Source organism: Amblyraja radiata, chromosome 37 (genome assembly GCF_010909765.2).
Source record: "Amblyraja radiata isolate CabotCenter1 chromosome 37, sAmbRad1.1.pri, whole genome shotgun sequence".
NCBI classification, from domain to species: domain Eukaryota; kingdom Metazoa; phylum Chordata; class Chondrichthyes; order Rajiformes; family Rajidae; genus Amblyraja; species Amblyraja radiata.
Window position 1 is genome coordinate 8,746,732 of NC_045992.1, and position 18,345 is coordinate 8,765,076.

General features: G+C 40.7%; 1 protein-coding gene across 7 annotated transcripts in view; it reads left to right on the forward strand.

Annotated features, from left to right (window-relative positions):
• Window positions 1–18,345, forward strand: part of gbf1 (golgi brefeldin A resistant guanine nucleotide exchange factor 1) — a 186,265-nt gene that overhangs the window by 129,242 nt on the left and 38,678 nt on the right. For 5 of the 7 annotated variants that reach the window (XM_033012557.1, XM_033012563.1, XM_033012556.1 and 2 more), the window contains 9 exons: window positions 731–908; window positions 1,445–1,671; window positions 2,277–2,469; window positions 3,458–3,669; window positions 3,754–3,852; window positions 5,083–5,277; window positions 5,844–6,031; window positions 14,479–14,609; window positions 16,741–16,829. In XM_033012557.1, the coding sequence (XP_032868448.1) occupies window positions 731–908; window positions 1,445–1,671; window positions 2,277–2,469; window positions 3,458–3,669; window positions 3,754–3,852; window positions 5,083–5,277; window positions 5,844–6,031; window positions 14,479–14,609; window positions 16,741–16,829 (1,512 nt within the window). Of the gene's footprint in view, window positions 1–730; window positions 909–1,444; window positions 1,672–2,276; window positions 2,470–3,457; window positions 3,670–3,753; window positions 3,853–5,082; window positions 5,278–5,843; window positions 6,032–14,474; window positions 14,610–16,740; window positions 16,830–18,345 lie in introns of all 7 variants that reach the window. The other 2 variants (XM_033012558.1, XM_033012562.1) reach the window with 1 other exon arrangement.

Consider the following 18,345-nt stretch of genomic DNA (forward strand, 5'->3'; position numbering starts at 1 on the left):
TGGGTGGTTAATTTTTGGTAATTTTCATCCTTGGACCAGGATCTGACCTGTGTAGCTTGGTAAAGATTTTGCGAGGGAAGTGGTGGGGGTGATCAGTTAAATGACTGTTTACTTTCAGTTTTGCATTGGATCAAAATGAATTGGTGCAATAGCCTAAGTTGTGTTATTTCTGTCTGTAGTGCCCTGCTTTTCTCCCCCCATGTATGCTTAGCGTTTATCCAGAACTAATTAACCTAGCCAAGATTCCATTGTTGGGGTTGGAATGCTCTTAATGATGATGTGAATAAGCCCTACTGGATAAATAATATTTCACCTTCAGATTGCAAACAAGAATGTCTGGGTATACATTTAATGTGTTAAAAATATTAACGAGTGAAAATCTGTTGCAGGAATTTCCTTCATAATTAGCAGCAGACAGAGAACTTAGTTTTCAGAACCACATCAATGCATTTAAAAATGAACAATACATTTTGATCACTTCCATGTCAGTGTTGTACCTCATCGTTGTTATTAATTGTTGTTTAGGCATGGGGTAAATTTCATTCCTTAATATTAGTTTAGTATGAATAAATAAGTGGCCATTTTGTTGTTCATTTTATGGGGTGAGCATCACTCACTTGAAGTGATAAACTGAACAGGGAAGTTTGCAAACAGAAATATAATTCTCTGGATTTGAATGAGTATTTTAAAGCAGACCTTGCGTTAGAATATGTTCGCATTCAACTTGCAGCTTAAAATGAGGGCGGGAGGAATGAGTGACTCATCCAAGTGGAAAAAGCAGAAGAAATCACCACGACCTTCTCGTCACGCCAACAAACTTGCACTTGCGTCCGATCAGCAGTCAGTTCCTGGCCAAGTCTTGCATGGTTCAATCGGTTCTGTACCGCAGCTCTTGAACAATCATCCAGGTAGGTCTTGTTTGGCTCATCGTTCCTGAGAAAGAAAATCTTGCAAACAATTTTTCTGGTGAAAGGTTCAGAGAATTTAAGTTTAAAAATATTAGCCTTTGTAAAAAAAGATCATTTTTCTTCAGCACCACTTTTCTGCAAGAACATTAGCTTTGAGATATAGCATAAAGTGAGTTTGAAACAACACTCAATTTGTACACAGGGGTGAAAATGCAGGCAAAAATTCATTTAGAAATGTTTGATTAATTTGCACATAAGTTCAACCTATAATGGGTTATACGTTTGTTGAAGAGGCTGGATCTTGTTTTGGATTTCTCTGCTAATGCAGCAATAACAACACTCAAATAACCCTGAAAATAGCGATAAGAAATTGAAAACCTGTATCGAATGGTACCTTGAGATATATGAATGAAAAGTAGCCCATATCCATAATTTAAACATTTAAGAAAATATTGCATATAGGGAGTTGAAAGAACAAATGGATAATAAAGACTAATCTTGTCATCTCGATGTTTGATATATTTATTGGTCTAAAGGTGAAACATCCTTCCTGGAACATTCGGTGATACCTGTGAGCAGTGCAGGTTCTGAAAATGCATCAATTCTCTTAAGCCCTGCCACAGACAGTGGGGTGGAATTTTCTTCAAAGACAGCATCAAAAGAAGACCTCACTGATCTTGATCAAGTCACTCCAGCAAGCACCCCTACCGGTGAACCAGCAGAAGAGAAAATTATAGAGTCGCTTGCTCAGCACGAGTCTCAGGTAAATGCCATTGCATTAAAAAAATTTGAGCAATTTTTATTATTTTCAATTATTATTCTGATTCCTTCCGGTGTGTACTTCAATGTTTTAATCTGGTTTGTAGCAGTTTATTATGATGCAAACATTGGAATTTTCTTAGAGTGTAAAAGCCAAATGCATATCAGCTCAGCCATTATATTTTCATGTCATAGCATTACATACATTACCCACTTCTTTGAACAAGGAATCTTTGCACTATCCTTCGAAACCTCAGCTCCCTAATCCAGAACTTGTTAAATCGCTTCTGTCAGGTTACGTGGAAGGAGAAGAAAGCTATTAAAGACATCCTGTGTGATTGAGACAGATAACTTTTCCCATCATCTTATTGGTAGGGTCATTAACCACTGTAAATTGCCTGAGTGTGCAATTTAGTGGTACGATCTTGGAGTTGTTATTGTGCATGTGAGGAGAATAAAAACATAGGCGTTTGATGGTCCACGTGGCTGAAGATCATGTTTCTATGACTCTATATGTAGGAAGTTTGAATATTGTTCTAAATTATTACTACAGTGTATCTTTGGGTTTAAGTAAGCTAATTGAATTGGCTTGCTAATTTTGTTTTGAAGGGCGGAAGATTGGATGAATTTTTGCCGAAGGATGAGAAGGCTCAATTCACATCGGTGGAATCTATTCCAGAAGTGTTAGAAGATCGTGACTCCCTCACAGAAATATCTGACACTGCTTCAATCCATGAAGTACATGATATGGACTATGTTAACCCTCGTGGGGTTAGGTTTACTCAGTCAACGCAGAAGGAAGGTTGGTGTTAGTGCTTGTATATCTTGGAATGAAACAAGATTAATCAAAGAGCAATGGAAGGGTTCCTTTTCATTTTAATCATGAAACAAATGTAACTTGTTTTTTACCGTAATGTCTGAACTGGAAACGTAAATAATTCAGTCAAGTTGGTGTGTGCCGCATGAGGCCACATGCAAACTGGGGGAACAACATCTCATATTCCGCTTGTGTAGCTTACAACCAAGCATATGAATTGCATTCTCCACTTTTAGGTAACCCCTCACAATAACCCTTTCCCCATTTCCCTTGCCCCTCTCCCCCCCCCCCCCCCCCCCCCCCCCCATCTTTCCCTCCGCTTTGTCCCACCTAGACTCCCACCTATTTCCCTCTTCCATCCACCACCCCACCCTCTCCTGCTACCTACCTCCCTCTGGATTTACATTTACATTCCACAACTCAACAAACCTGCCTCCCAACCTTCATTTATTATCTAAAGCCAAACACATTGTACGGAAGTAACTCAGCAGGTCAGGCAGTATTTGTGGAGGGAATGGGTCGGTAATGTATCGGGTCAGGCTCCGTCTTCAGACTGAGTCTCTGAGATAAACTAAACCCTGGAAATATGGATTGACCATCATAATGTCAATGATAGAAAGATGTTAAATTCTGCACAGTATGAAAAGATGGGAGGGTAAATAGAGATCGACAACATTGTTAAAAAGAGCTAGAATGGAAACCAAAATGCTTAGAAATATTTAACCAACATTACAGAATTCATTAAAGTGATGTAAAATAAGGTGATGCCATTAATAGTAAAAACTTCAACATCTATACCATAGCAGTCTATATTACAAGAGGCTTCGATGTCTTTGAAAGGAAGTTAATTAAGTATGTGAGAGTTGTGGACAGAAAGATGCGCTGAATGGTTGAGATGAGGTATATGGAAAGGCTGAGGTTTCATATGGGGTATTATGTGTAACTTGGTCTAATGTGCAAGTCTCCCTCTCAGGTGCCGCTTTGGTTCCATACGGTTTGCCATGTATCCGAGAGCTCTTCCGTTTCCTAATATCCCTCACCAATCCACATGATCGCCACAACTCTGACGTGATGATTCATATGGGTTTGCAGTTGCTTACCATAGCATTGGAATCAGCAGCAATTGCTAATTACACATCACTGCTGGGTCTTATTAAAGATGAGCTCTGCCGGCACCTGTTCCAGGTAGGAATTTTTAATTTAATGAACATTTTATGACTGCACATTTAGTGGCTTTGCAATAAGTGTTTCATGTAATTTGCTTTTCAGCTGTTAATTGTTGAACGTCTTAATTTATACGCCACTTCTCTCCGGCTATGTTTCCTTTTATTTGAGGGCATGAGGCAACATCTTAAGTTCCAACTTGAGGTAAGTGAAATTTAATGTATTTCAACCTATAATCCCTGGTAGTTGAACCTGCTTCATGACACTGTTCATGGCAACCAACAATATTGGGCATTTTAATACTTCTTTTAATCTTGATGCAGAGATCTTGCCGTTTTTCAGTTCTGGGTGTCAAATTTCTGGGCATTACTTTTTAAATATTCATTTTAAACTCCGCGGCGAACAAATTGGCTTATCTTTATCTTCATAAAATAATATGTTGTATGATGATAGACACAAAATGCTGGAGTAACTCAGCGGGACAAGCAGCATCTCTGGAGAGAAGGAATGGGTGACGTTTTGGGTCGAGACCCTTGTTCAGACTGAAAGTCAGTATGATGAAATGTGTCATTCATATTCAGCTGGCTAAACAGAAGAGATTTGAATTCTGAATACACGGATCATAAAATTTATCTCCACAAGTATTAATATAATGTTGAATGTTTGAGTGGCTATAAAATAATTTTCCAACCAATTTTTCTGTCTTGATCTCCAAAAATATCCTCAGTGTTGACATTTATGTTGCTTTTTTAAGGTACAAAATAGTTAATTACTTTCCAGTTGCATTGGGGTTAAGAATATAATTGTGGGCATCCAAACAATTCTGAGCCTTATTGGTACCAGCAAAGAACCTAAATGAGAGCTTGTCCTGTATTTTATTTAGAATTGCACTCTATCTTTCAGCTATGCCATTGTGTGGCATAGAGGGGTATTTGGTAGAGCTGCTTCTTTGCAGTGTTAGAAGCCCGGGATCTATCCTGAGCTCGGATACTGTTTGTGTGGAATTTGCAGGTTCTCCCTGTGACTGCATGGGTTTCCTCCGAATCTCAGGTTTCGTTCCACATCCCAAAACGGTGAAAGTTTGTAGGTTAATTGGCATGTGGAAATTGCTCCTAATCTGTAGGGAATGTATGAAATAGTGGGACAACATATAATTAGTGTGATGGGTGATCGATGGCCAGCATGGACTTGGCCTGTTTCCATACTGCATCTTTAAACTAAACTGGCAGATTTTCATTTGATGTGACAAATGGCAATTTGTTTGAATTGCTTTGCTTTTGACTGATGTCTTTTTCTTGTAGGTTGGTTTGGTATCAGAAATCATATTGGATAGCTGTTCCAGCATGCTAAAAAAACGTTCTAGTTTACATATAGATAACTGTAATGTGACATTTTTACTCTTGAAGTTTATAGGAGTGATATCTTTTCCCCTAGATGTATTTAAAGAAACTAATGGATTTGGTCACTTCAGAGAATCCCAAGATGCCCTATGAAATGAAAGAGATGGCTTTGGAGGCATTAGTTCAACTCTGGCGAATCCCAAGCTTTGCCACAGAACTGTACATCAACTTCGATTGTGATTTCTACTGTTGTAATCTTTTTGAAGATCTTACCAAACTTCTTTCCAAGGTACATTTTGGTACATTCACTCTGTTGAATTATTGATCATGCTCATCTCTCATCGTATTGTAGTAGTATTTTTCAATTTAATTGATCGAGGAAAGAGATTGATTAAGAAATTCATAATCAGTACTATGATAATTGTCTGGATGATAGAAGTGAGGAAATGTAAACAAAACATACTTTTGAAAATGTGTATCAGGAAAGCATTAGTGTGTGCTAGTCACAAGAAAAGACCGACATAATAATGAGTTTGTTAAACTACGTTATATTTTGAAAGAAAACATTAATTATGCAATTCAATTATAGAATATAAAATATAGAATTATAGGAAGTTATATAAGAATTGGTGCAATTGTTTTTTCTGCATTGCTCCATGTCATGTCTGCTTTGTGGGAGCCAGCTTCAGCCCCACCTTCAGAATATGTTTGTTATTTAACTTTGGTGCATTTTACAATTGTAAACTTTTATGGGTTATCATACAAACAAGCTTATTGAAGCATTTATGGAAATGTGATTTATTTGGCAGATTTGTATTCACAGTTACACTGAACTACTTTTTCCTATCTTTGTAGAATGCTTTTCCTGTATCTGGACAACTGTACACCACTCACTTGTTGTCACTCGAGGCCCTGTTAACAGTTATTGACAGCACGGAGGCTCACTGCCAAGCCCGAGTTCTCAATAATGCTCTGCAACAGGACAAGGATGGAAGTACGCTGACAATGGAAACTAATCACAGCAAAGAGAACTCTAATGGCGAGTACTACTTCCTTTGTAGATTGTCTACAGGTGGTTGAGGGCCACCTAAATGTTGTATTTTTGACAAGCTTAATGGAAACTCTGTTGTGAAATAATAATGTTCACACATCTAACCATCAATATTAGGTGGAACAAATTACAACATAAGGAAACTATTGAAGATAAATTTCTGTCAAACTATAATTTCAATGTTTGTCCCTTACTTTGCAACTGAAGCTTTCTCCCTGCGTGTGCTGTCAGATATGAATGTTGCAGTTTCACTGCTCAAGTTTTCTTACAAATCCTTTCTTGAAACCATGCAATTATTGTGGCTATCTGGGGGTTACCTGTAATGATTAGTCAGAATAAATACTTTTTAAAAAAAATTGGGGCTACAATGCCCTCCATAATGTTTGGGACGAAGACCCATCATTTATTTATTTGCCTCTGTACTCCACTATTTGAGATTTGTAATAGAAAAAATCATATGTGGTTAAAGTGCACATTGTCAGATTTTATTAAAGTTATTTTTATACATGTTGGTTTCACCATGTAGAAATTACAACTGTGTTTATACATAGTTGCTCCCCCCCATTTCAGGGCACCATAGTGTTTGGGACACATGGCTTCACAGGTGTTTGTAATTGTTCAGGTATGTTTAAATGCCTCCTTAATACAGATTTAAGAGAGCTCTCAGCACCTAGTCTTTCCTCCAGTCTTTCCATCACCGTTGGAATTTTTTTGTGCTGTTTATCAACACGACGACCAAAGTTGTGCCAATGAAAGTCAAATAAGCCATTATGAGAATGAGAAACAAGAATACAACTGTTAGAGACATCAGCCAAAATCAACTGTTTGGAACATTATCAAGAAGAAAGAGAGCACTGGTGAGCTTACTAATTGCAAAGGGACTGGCAGGCCAAGGAAGACCTCAACAGCTGATGACAGAAAAATTATCTCTATAATAAAGAAAAATCCCCAAACACCTGTCCGACAGATCAAAAACACTCTCCAGGAGTCAGGTGTGGATTTGGCAATGACCACTGTCCGCGGAAGACTTCATGAACAGAAATACAGAGGCTACACTGCAAGATGCAAACCACTGGTTAGCTGCAAAATAGTATGACCAGGTTACAGTTTGCCAAGAAGTACTTAAAAGAGCAACCACAGTTCTGGAAAAAGGTCTTGTGGCAGATGATATGAAGATTAACATATCAGAGTGATGGCAAGAGCAAAGTATGGAGGAGAGAAGGAGCTGCCCAAGATCCAAAGCATACCACATCATCTGTGAAACACGGTGGTGGGGGTGTTATGACCTGGCCATGTATGGCTGCTGAAGGTATTGGCTCACTTATCTTCATTGATGATACAACTGCTAATGGTAGTAGCATAATGAATTCTGAAGTGTACAGACACATCCTACCTGCTCAGGTTCAAACAAATGCCTCAAAACTCATTGGCCGGTGGTTCATTCTACAGCAAGACAATGATCCCAAACATACTGCTAAAGCAACAAAGGAGTTTTTCAAAGCCTAAAAATGGTAAATTCTTAAGTGGCGAAGTCAATCACCCGAACTGAACTCAATTGAATGCCTTTTCTGGCATGCCTTTTATATGCTGAAGAGAAAACTGAAGGGGACTAGCTCCCAAAACAAGCATAAGCTAAAGATGGCTGCAATACAGGCCTGGCAGAGCAGGGCACTGTATTTCTGAAGGAATAGAGCCAGGGGTTGGGACACTTTTGTTGGTTTAGAGCTGCCACAGCCACAATGGTATCATATTAATTTATTATTGTCACACATACCGTGATAGCGTGAAAAAAGGTGTGAGCCATCCAGTCAAATCATAATATAAATGAGTAGGAACAAGCCGTACACAATGTTCAAGTAGTGCAAAGTGTAACCGATCAGAATCCAGCATATAGTGTTACGCCGTGATAGCATTATAGTTGCAGAAAAAGTGCAGATAAAATAAGTGTAAGATTGTAATAGGTTGGGAGATGGGACTATCCCCTAGCTTATGGGAGGATCGTTCAGAAGTCTGGTAATGGCAGGGAAGAATCTGTTTATGAATCTGACGGTGTTCATAAACCTCTGTGTTTTCTGCCCGTTGGGAGAGGGGAGAAGGTGGAATGACGGGGTGAAAATGGTCCTTGATTATGTTGATGCTTTTCCCGTGACATTGTGATGTATTGATGGAACTGATGAGGCGTGTAGATGGGGGGTGGTTAATCTGCTGGATGATCTCATGTTTTGCAAAATTATTTTCAATAAAGAAATAATCGTGTCTTTTCTACTCGTACGTCAGCTGCTCTGTCAAAAATACAAACGGTTAAAAGTGACAGCTGTTTTTGTCATTGAATTTCGTTGTCCTTGTTGTAAAGATTGTGTTACTTGACCATGTTTTCAATTGACTCAAGTTTGATCATAAATTACTTGAGAAGGGCTCAAGTTCCTCGAAAGGGCTCAAGAGAATTGGCTCCATGAGAGAAAATAATAAGCCGATGCCGCATTCTGTTTAAATAACGATACGTAAATAGTTTATTGGGGAGAGGGATAGTATCCTATATCAGCATTCTCATTTCAGTGATGGAAAGAAATGGCCATATTATTTTATGGTTGACTATTTAAAGAAGTCAACAAGTATTCTACACGGGCAGTGCTACACATTAGAATGGCAGATAGTCTGCTTAACCGATCAGCGTCCACAGGAACTTGATTCTGGTTGCCGGGTTTGTGTTTGGGTATATGTCCTAATTAAAACATTTGAGGTTTGGGTCGAGTCTGGCTATGCCGCAAAGTCTGAGAGAGGCTGACATTCGTTGTGTGTAAGAAGGAATTGGAGGGAGAGGGCAGGCAATCTGAAAATGATGGGTTAGATTGGGGAAAATATCTTGAGTACTTAGCTTGGTTTTGGATCAGATGAGGTAATGCTAGACTTAATTTTTATATTGGACCATCCAACTAGAATGGCATCCTTTACGATCATGTGAGCAACAAATGAAAGAATGACTCTCATTTGCATGCCTTGAAAGCAGGGCCGGCCTTAGGAGTTGCGGGGCCCAATTGGGAATAATTTTCATAGAAATATATAATTATAAATGAGTTATGTTCAAGCACGTGCTGTGAGTAATTACTCAGGGTCGGCTTTTAAAAAATCTTAATGTATGCGCAGATTGTTCTCTCCACAAAAATAAAAAATAAAAATAAAGAAAGTAACAATTCAATTCAATTTGCCCAAGGCTTCCAAATCTCCTTCTTTCTGAATAACTGAATGGGTGGGGGTTGGAGGGTGACGGCAGGTGGAGAGATGGTGGAAATATCGGGAGCACACCGGGACAAGTTGAATCGGTTGTGATCTTATTGAATGATTATACTAGTTCAAAGGACCAATTGGAGGGAGAGTTCCTTTCACAGCGTGTGGGGAGTCTGGCCAGGAATAAAGTTGCGGGGAGGGCAGGAGCATTGAGAAGGAGGGGGTCGAGGATCATGCCGGTAACCCACTCATTCATCGTTGCCATGGCGCTCCGGACGTGGAGCCACCGCATTGTGGCCGAGGAGGGAAGCAACACGTGTGGCTACGAGCGGCCACCGGGACCTCAGCGCCTTCTGCCGGCCCACACGCCTCTGGCAGTGCTCTCCGTCTGAACAGTGAGGGGACCAGCTCAAGAGCAAAGATCATAGAGCAGAGTGGGTCAGCGGGTGATGGATAACAGGACAGCGGGCAGTGGAGCTTACTCCTGTGTCAGCGCGAACAAGGGACCAATTGAGGTTACTCGCACTGACATATGGAGTAAGCTCCACCGCCCACTGTCCTGTTATTCATCGCCTGCTAACCCGCTCTTGAGCTGGATGCTGGCATGATCCCCGACCCCTTCCTTCTCAACGTTCCTGCCCTCCCTGCAACTTTACCCCTGGCCAGACTCCCCACACGCTGTGAAAGGAACTCTTCCCCCACCTCCCCCCAGCGGCGCAGTCCTTTTACAGCCGCTTCCCACTTTACAACCGCCTCCCATCAGCTGCTAGCAATGAGGGATAGACTTGGCTATCCCTCAGAACAGCAACATCGTTCTTGATCTATCTTTCTTGGCTAGCAACCTAACCTTCGGCCCCACGTGAGAAATTTTATTTAACTCTGAAATTGAAGATACACTGCTGGAGTAACTCAGCAGGACAGGCAGCGCAGTGACTCTGGAGAGAAGACCCTTCTTCAAACTGAACTGAACTCTCGTCGGTGAGAGTACTTGTGATTGTCTGAAGAAGGGTCTCGACCAGAAACGCAACCCTGTCCTGCTGAGCCACCACAGCCACCTGTGTCGACCTTCAACTCCAGAGCCAACCAAAAAACACAGAGTGCTGGAGGAATTCAGCGGGCAAGGCGTCACCCGCTGAGGGAACAGACCAGGAGCCGCCACGGGCCAGGACCCCTCATCCCCCACCCCCCCCTCCCCAGATGCAGCTGTCACCGCAAAACGTCAAATGATTCCGGGAATGCCAAGGCGACAGGGTGAGAGAGAGAGAAAGAGGAAGTGAGAGAGCGAGAGAGAGACGACATGAGCGGGAGAGAGAGGGAGGGAGAGAGCGAAAGACAGAGAGACACAACGTGGGTCGCTAGGTGAATGACTTTACCTGCACACCACGAAGAAGCCTGTGCTCACGGTCCGGAGCTCTCAATCATGACAGTGAGTTTTAAGAATTTCTCAATGTGTCATCAATACATTGATCTACATTCCTCAGTAAATGTAATTGTGTTTTGACCAAGTATTAATAATGCCGCGTTCCTTTGAATAAAATTCACGGGTGTCCCGTGAATTTTATTCAAAGGAACGTGGCGTCATTAAGACTTGGTCAAAACACAATTACATTTACTGAGGAATGTGGACCGATGCATTGATGACAAATTATATAACTACGTGTTAACTATTGGCTGTTCACGAGTGCTAACAGTGGTAGTTAACAAATCGTTTTTGTCTGATGGCCGGTGCAGCGGTTTTTATCCATCGTCGTTTTTAAAAGAAAATCTGTATTTAACAAGGCAAACGTTTTAAAAAAAAAATATCTGTATTTAACAACCCGAATTTGTATTTCCGTACGAAATACGGAAAATTAGCGTGGGGCCCAATTGGGAGCAATCGGTCCAGTCGGCTTAAGGTCGGCCCTGCTTGAAAGTGAGGTAAAAAAGCCACAGCCAACTTAATGTCAGACACAATTAGTAACACGTGCAATCTAAATAATATTGTAATTCTTTGAAAGGTGTTGATTGTTTTTCATGCTCTAGTTAGGAAGATCACCTATTACTCTACTTAACTATATCCCTGCTGGGAATACGTAATTTACTGTCGTATTTTTGTAAGCCCTTGGCATTATCTATTATTTTGTACCTTGGACAGTTGAAATTGTGTTCTTAAGATAGCCTTTGGAATTTTTATTGGTGGTAAATGCTAATGTGTTAGTGAACACCTGCATGCTATCAAGTTATGTGTTTAAGGATTTCAGAGCTAGCCTTTAAGTAAATAATAATGCAATTGCTGAACAAAAATATTTGCCGTAAATAAATGCACGGCTGTGAAATGCATCTCGCTATCCTTTGCTGGAAACAGAGTACAGCTGAATCAGTTTGGTTGGTACAAAAATTAACAGGTTACATTTCGAGGATTTGAATGTTTGAGGATCAATGAAGATGCGTGACAAATCACTATAAATTCGCAACATGTAAAATAGTTAATGATGCTGAATAGTTGCAGCTTTTGACAATTCATTGCTTCTGAAGGATTCTGAAGGAAGTTTATTTAGTAGACATTTCATCCAGAAAAATTCCCACTTGAGGTGAGGGTATAATTTCATTATGTGCCATAGTTTCAAAACTTGCCGGGCAAGGAGAGGGACAACAGTTTACGCGACGATTTGGTTCATGTCAACAGCTGCAAAAGGCCTTTATGGCCAGCTGCAGCTGGGACTTTGAAATGGTGCCAAAACCTGGCGACTCCTGCATATGGACTCAGTGGACTGTTTCTAGGCTTTCTACACTTAATTGGGGCTGTACTTATGCATGGCAATAATTTTACTGATCTGTATGCAAAAAACATAGAATTTCACTATGCCTCGGGACACGTGATAATAAAGAACCATCGAGCTGTAACTTTGCTGGCTGAGATCTATTGGTAATTGCTTGGCTGCGATTTAAGGCTACGTTACTCTGGTACAGTGGCAGCTCGCTGGAGATCTGCTCTCGCATCTTCCAACTTGTTGGATCACGTTAACAATATTTCTGAAAACAATATAAAATCTCTCACCTGTAAGAGCGAGCATATTTGTGTAGGTGGAGATGTAACCAGTTTGAGGTATTGTGTGGTTTCAAGTATTTGGGTTTGTAATTATTCAGGTGGTACCCACAGGTGGGGCGTATCTGGTCCAGCCCATGTGTTGCGATGTGATCACATGAGATTCTCCTCAATGTCTTTCCACTCGGCTCAAGACTCTTCTCAGTCAAATGAGTTTTCCTTTGTGGAACTAACAATGCACATCCATGCAGTACAGCAGTGAGTGAAAACAGTGCATCTCAGTGAAAACCGGCCCATTTAATTGAAAACAAAAATATATTTTCTACACATTGATTTTGCATCATGTGGTTTCTGTGAAATTTTGAGATGCTTTGTGCTTTGTCGCTGTAAGAAAGCACCCATGCCCTTGAGTTAGATGTTTAATGATTTGGTTGCACTCCAGAGATCTGAACACAGGATTTAGACTGACAATACAATGTACTAAAAGAATGGTGTCCTTCCAAAGGAGGTGGTAAACTAAGAGCAGTGGAGAGGACAGAGGAATATCTGTTATTTGGTGTGGACTGAAGCTGTTGTAACAACTATTGTATAAATTAGCAGGTAAAAATTGAAGGGGAAAAAAAGAAAAACAAATTGCAGTGTGGAGAGAAGGAATGAAATTTTAAATTCAAGATTGAGTTCTGAAGGAATGTGCATACAGAAGACAAAGTGTAGTACTTTAATGTGAAACAAGGAACTGCGGACGTTGATTTACAAAAAAGGTATAAAGTGCTGGAGTAACTCAGCAGGTCAGGCAGCATCTCTGGAGAACGTGAATAGGTGATGTTTTGGGTAAGGACCTTTTTTCAGACTGGTTATAATGGTGGGGGGGGTGGGGGGCAGGATAAAGCCTGGCAAGTGATAGGTGGATACAAGTGAGGGAGGGTTTTGCGAGGCAGATGGTTGGACAAAAGCCAGAGATGAAAAGACAAAAGGTGTGAGGAATGGATAGAAGAGTTGCAAATTGTGAAGCCAGAAGTTGGAGTGAAGGGGAGGGGAGAAATGGCCGCGAGTCCAGAAAGGGAGAGAGGGGGGATAAAGGGGGGGGGGAATTTACTAGTTACATAAAATTAAATAATTCAGTGTTTATGCCATTAAGTTGTAAGCTACCCAAGTGGAATATATGGGGCTGTCCCTCCAGTTTCCGTGTTGCTTCACTCTGGCAATGGAGGAGGCCCAGGACAAAAAGGTCAGCTACCAAGTGGGCGATTCAGTAAGCAGTCGCCTGGTCCACCCTCTCCCTCACCAATGTAAAGGAGGCCACATGAGGAACAGGTGGAGATGAGGTTACAGGAGGTGCATGTGAACCCCTGTCTCATCTGGAAGGATTGCTTGGGGTGCCTGGATGGATGCGAGGGAGGAGGTAACCCCCCCCCCCCATCTCTTCCCACCAGAATTAGGATAGGCTCTCCCTTGCCCTTAGCTTCCACCCATACCCAGGTCCAGGTTCAGTGGCTTATCGTTCAATATATATGTTGTTCATCTTCACAGGGCAACCCTAAATTTCCAGTCACCTGACACTTTATTTTGCAACCCCACTCCCACCACAATCTCTACTTTTGTCAACTAAGTCCACCAATGTACTCAGTAGAAGCTTCTAGAAGAGCACCTCATCTTTCACCTCGGCATGTTGCATCCTTGGCATTTGGCAATTTTGGGTAACCACCATTTGTTCTCCCTCTTGAAGTGGCTGGAGATTGTATTTTTTTTGCCCCCTCTTCTGTTTTTAATTGCTGTTTTTTAATGTAATGGATGTAATTTGGATGTGCCCCATCTGTATGCAACATCCCTCTCAGCAAATTAAAATTTCTTGTTTTCTCAGCTATCTAATTCTGCAGACATGAAACATATGCCTGACACGAAACATTGATTCTGGTTCTTTTCTCACAATGGTCTTTTGCCTGCTAAGAGCATCTACCATTTTCTGCTTTTGTTTCAGACTGCCAGCATCTGTAGTTTTTGACTCCAGTTATCACATCAGTCTTTGTGGGACCGTACACTGCCCATTTATTACAGAATAAATTTTAGATATAGCAGTGAACAGTGAAAATCGTCCATATGTATTTGGGGGTGAAGCTCTTTTTGAACACTGAGGTTGTGAGTAAAATGTCATCGTAAAGGTTTGCTGTCTTTTGTTTCTCTGCAGGCAGTGAAAGGGCAGGGGTTAGTGCTGCATCAGCTCCTTCAGACGTGGGACCATCACTACCTCATCCTCCTACCAGTGGTCACCTTATGGCTCAGAAAATGAAACTAGGTCGGCAACTTGAGGAAAATGAACCAGGTAAAGGTGTAATAGGTGGAAACCTTCCTTGGTTGTATAAAAGTGTTTCTTTGATACAGATAAATGTAATTTTCATCTTGAGAACTCCAATGTGCCAATAAACCTGCAGGTTGGAAATCTGAGATACTTCGCTTGCCTGTTTGGTTCATCTTGCAACAAAAAAAGGAGTCGTATTCTACGAAAGAACATGGTCCCTTTGAAACTGTCTTTTGAAACCCATGCAAAAATGTATTCATCAGTTTCCTATCATTTCTGGCAGTAGATTTTTAGTATAGTTCTTTTTAGTATATGAAGTAACAAAGAGAAGTTTCTTGGTGAAGCTAATATAATATAGCTGGAATAAATGAGAGGTTAGATCTTAATTTAATCTTAGTGTGATCCTTTTGGAAAAGTAATTGAATATTTTAAGGATTAGATGACTTGTATTTCCATAATCTCTTGGAGTAAAATAAAAAAAATTGGCACATTCTAAATAATCCTGTTGAGCTGTGGATATGGAAGGCTCTGAGGTTAATTTGTAGTCTTTGCTGAATTTATCAGTGTCTTTGGTAAGGATGTAATGAAGCTGCTACATTTAATTGTAATTCCACAATTTAGAGGAATGAAAAAATAAGCGTAATTTATTCCAAAACCTGAAAATGTGAGTTTATAAATTGGATGACACATGTGTGGCATCTTCTTACCATGTCGTAAAACTTTGTGTAAACAGTAATCTGTTTCCAGAAATGAAATAAATTGAAAGAATAATTTGGGTTCAGCAAATTGGGAAGGTATGGATGAAGTTAAAGGGAGCACAGGAGAGGTTACTAAAGTCTCCAGAAGAAGTAATAAGACAAAGTTTAAGAAGCGATAAGAGTCTCTCAGGCAAAATGGGGAGCAATTTGAGAAGAGAGGTGGTGAATACTGAACTAAAGGTGTTATATTTGCTTGCACGTAGTATACGGAACCAAGTGGAGGAGCCTATCGCACAGTTAGAAATTGGCAGGTGCAACGTTGTGGGATCACTAAGATGTGGCTAAATGAGGATCAGAACTGAGAGCTGAACATCGAAGGATACATATCCTATCGTAAAAAAAGACAGGCAGATGGGTGCGGTGACTACTGATAAGGAACGAAATTCAATCCTCAGCAAGGATGATGTAGGATCAGTAGATGTAGAATCCTTGTGGGTAGAGTTAAGAATCTGCAAATGTAAAAATACCCTGATGGAAGTTATATACCGGTCTCCGAACAGTAGCTAGGATGTAGGGTACAAATCACACCAGGATATGCAATCGGCATGTAAGAAAGGCAATGTTATCGTGGTCATGCGGGATTTCAATGTGCAGGTAGATTGGGGAAATCAGGTTGGTTCTGGATCCGAAGACAAGGAATTTGTAGAGTGGCTTCTTGGAGCAGCTTGTCGTTGAGCCTACTCGGGGAAAATACAATTCAGAATTTGGTGTTGTGCCATGAACTGGATTTGTTTAAGGTAAAGGAACCCCCGAGGAAGTAGTATCCATAATATGATAAAATTGAAACTGCAGTTTGAGAGGGAGAAGATGAAATCAGTTGTGTCGGTATTACTGTTGAGTAAAGTTAACGACAGAGGTATAAGGGAGGAGCTGGTGAAAATTGAATGGAAATGAAACCTAGTCGGAATGACAGTGGAGCAACCATGGTAGCTTGCCAGGTACTTGATTAGTAAAGGTATCAAAGGTTATGGGAAGACGACAGGAGAATCGGGTTAAGAGGGAAGGATAAGAGGCATGATTGAATGGCGGATCGATGGGCCAAATAGCCTAATTCTGCTCCTATGACATGGAAAAAGTTCAACTTTGTAATTAATTATATTTCATTTATCTAGATGTCAATGTTGCTGGCATTTATCTAAAATTCCCCTTGAATAGCTGGCGAACCGCCATCTTGAACCATTTACATTCTGTGTGTATTTTTAATTGTCAATGCTTTCTTTATTAGAAAGAAATAATTTTTAAGATTAGAATTCAGGCACAAAGCTGAAAGCCTTTCTGCAGATTGTTTTAATATTGTATGGATTGAAAAGAGCTAGAAAGCCAGATGTTAAAATGTATTCTTTACCGTGTATATAGACAAGCTTTCAATGTTAATAAGTTCTGGTGCTTAATTATAGTAGAGAAGAAGACGCCGAAGAAGCCACCTCGATTCTCGTCTTTCCTACCAACTGCTCAAGAATTGTTGAAGATAAAATCCAAGAAGAAGGTAAAGGAGAGCATTTATTACTAACTTGCGAGTAAACATTTCAATTATTGGGTCAGAATAATATGCATATCCCATTACAATTTACACATAAGTTTCTGAAATTGCTTCTCTTCGTTGACAACTGCTCTGCTTAAAAGATTTGTCATGTGAACGCAGGATTAGTACTGACATCGGATTAATAGTTAAATAGACTTTGTAATTCTTGTATTCATTTGGGTAAATTTGTGTGGTGCGGATGAATTGTGCCAATCGTTGTCTTGCTCTTTGTCCTACAACTTCAAACTTTCTTCCAAATATGTCTACTATTTGGAGAGATTTTACTTTTTGCTCCATTCTGGAGCAATTTTACATTTTACTCCATGACTTCTTTCATACTTTTTTCCATAGTATCGTAAGTAAATTATGTAACTGGGCCAACGCATTCAGTTTTCCTTTACATTTGCTTTCCTCAAATGAACCTGAAGGGCCTGTCCCACTTAGGCGATTTTTCAGCGGACTGCCAGCGACTATCAAGACTGTCAGGCACTCGCCTGAAAAACCGGGAACTGGAACGGCGACTGTCAGTGGAGGACACGCACACGCACGCCCGCACCCACCCGCAAAGGCGGGGGCTAGGGAAAGCGGGGGAGCGCTGTCTGAAATTCACACGGTCCAAAGCCAAGGTGATACAGACACACACCACGATGGACAGGAAGGTTAAGACGGCTAGCACAGTATACGGCAAGTCTTTTAAAAGAGGAGGGAGAAGGGGGGAGAAGGAGTGGAGACACTTTTAAGAAGCCAGACAACTTATGATAAGCCAGAGATACACAGTTGTGAAGTTTGGCATTTAACACTACCGGTTGGTTATCCTTGGTTCTGAAAACACGTGCTTACGTTTTTTTTCCCCAATGAACCATCGAAAATGCCCGGTCAGCAAAGGCAAATAACAAAAACTGCCTACAACTACCTCGACTACCCACAACTACATGGCGACCCCACTACAACTGCACCTATGACTACAGGATTATCGATTTTCTCCATGGCTACCAATTTTTGGTCTTGGAAAGTGGGACAGGCCCTTGAGTTTGGAACACAGTGAAGGAAACTCTTCAGAGTTTACAGCCTGTGCTTCTGAGTGAAATGTATCCAATGGTAATAACATGGAACATGCATAAAGTGCCTGTTAACTTTCTTGGTGGTGGTAAAAGCACAAGTGAATAAATCAATTTTATGGCTATCTCTCTCTCTCCATATTGTTGTGTATTGCATAGCCATGTAAACCCCTGTAAACTCCGCATTCCTCTGATACTGGCTTCCTGCGCAATACTGCGCAATTCGCCTACCAATTGCAGTTTTGCCTTGAGGCACCTGGGTCGCTACTGTTCACCCCCATTTCTGCTCTTCCTTAATCTGAAAGAACAGGTGTGAGACCACTCTGTTAATGAGATTACTATGATTGTCTTAAATATTTAATGTTAATAAAATGTGGGCTCTTTATTGCAAAGCTTATGGTTACTTTCAATTTCTGTTTGCT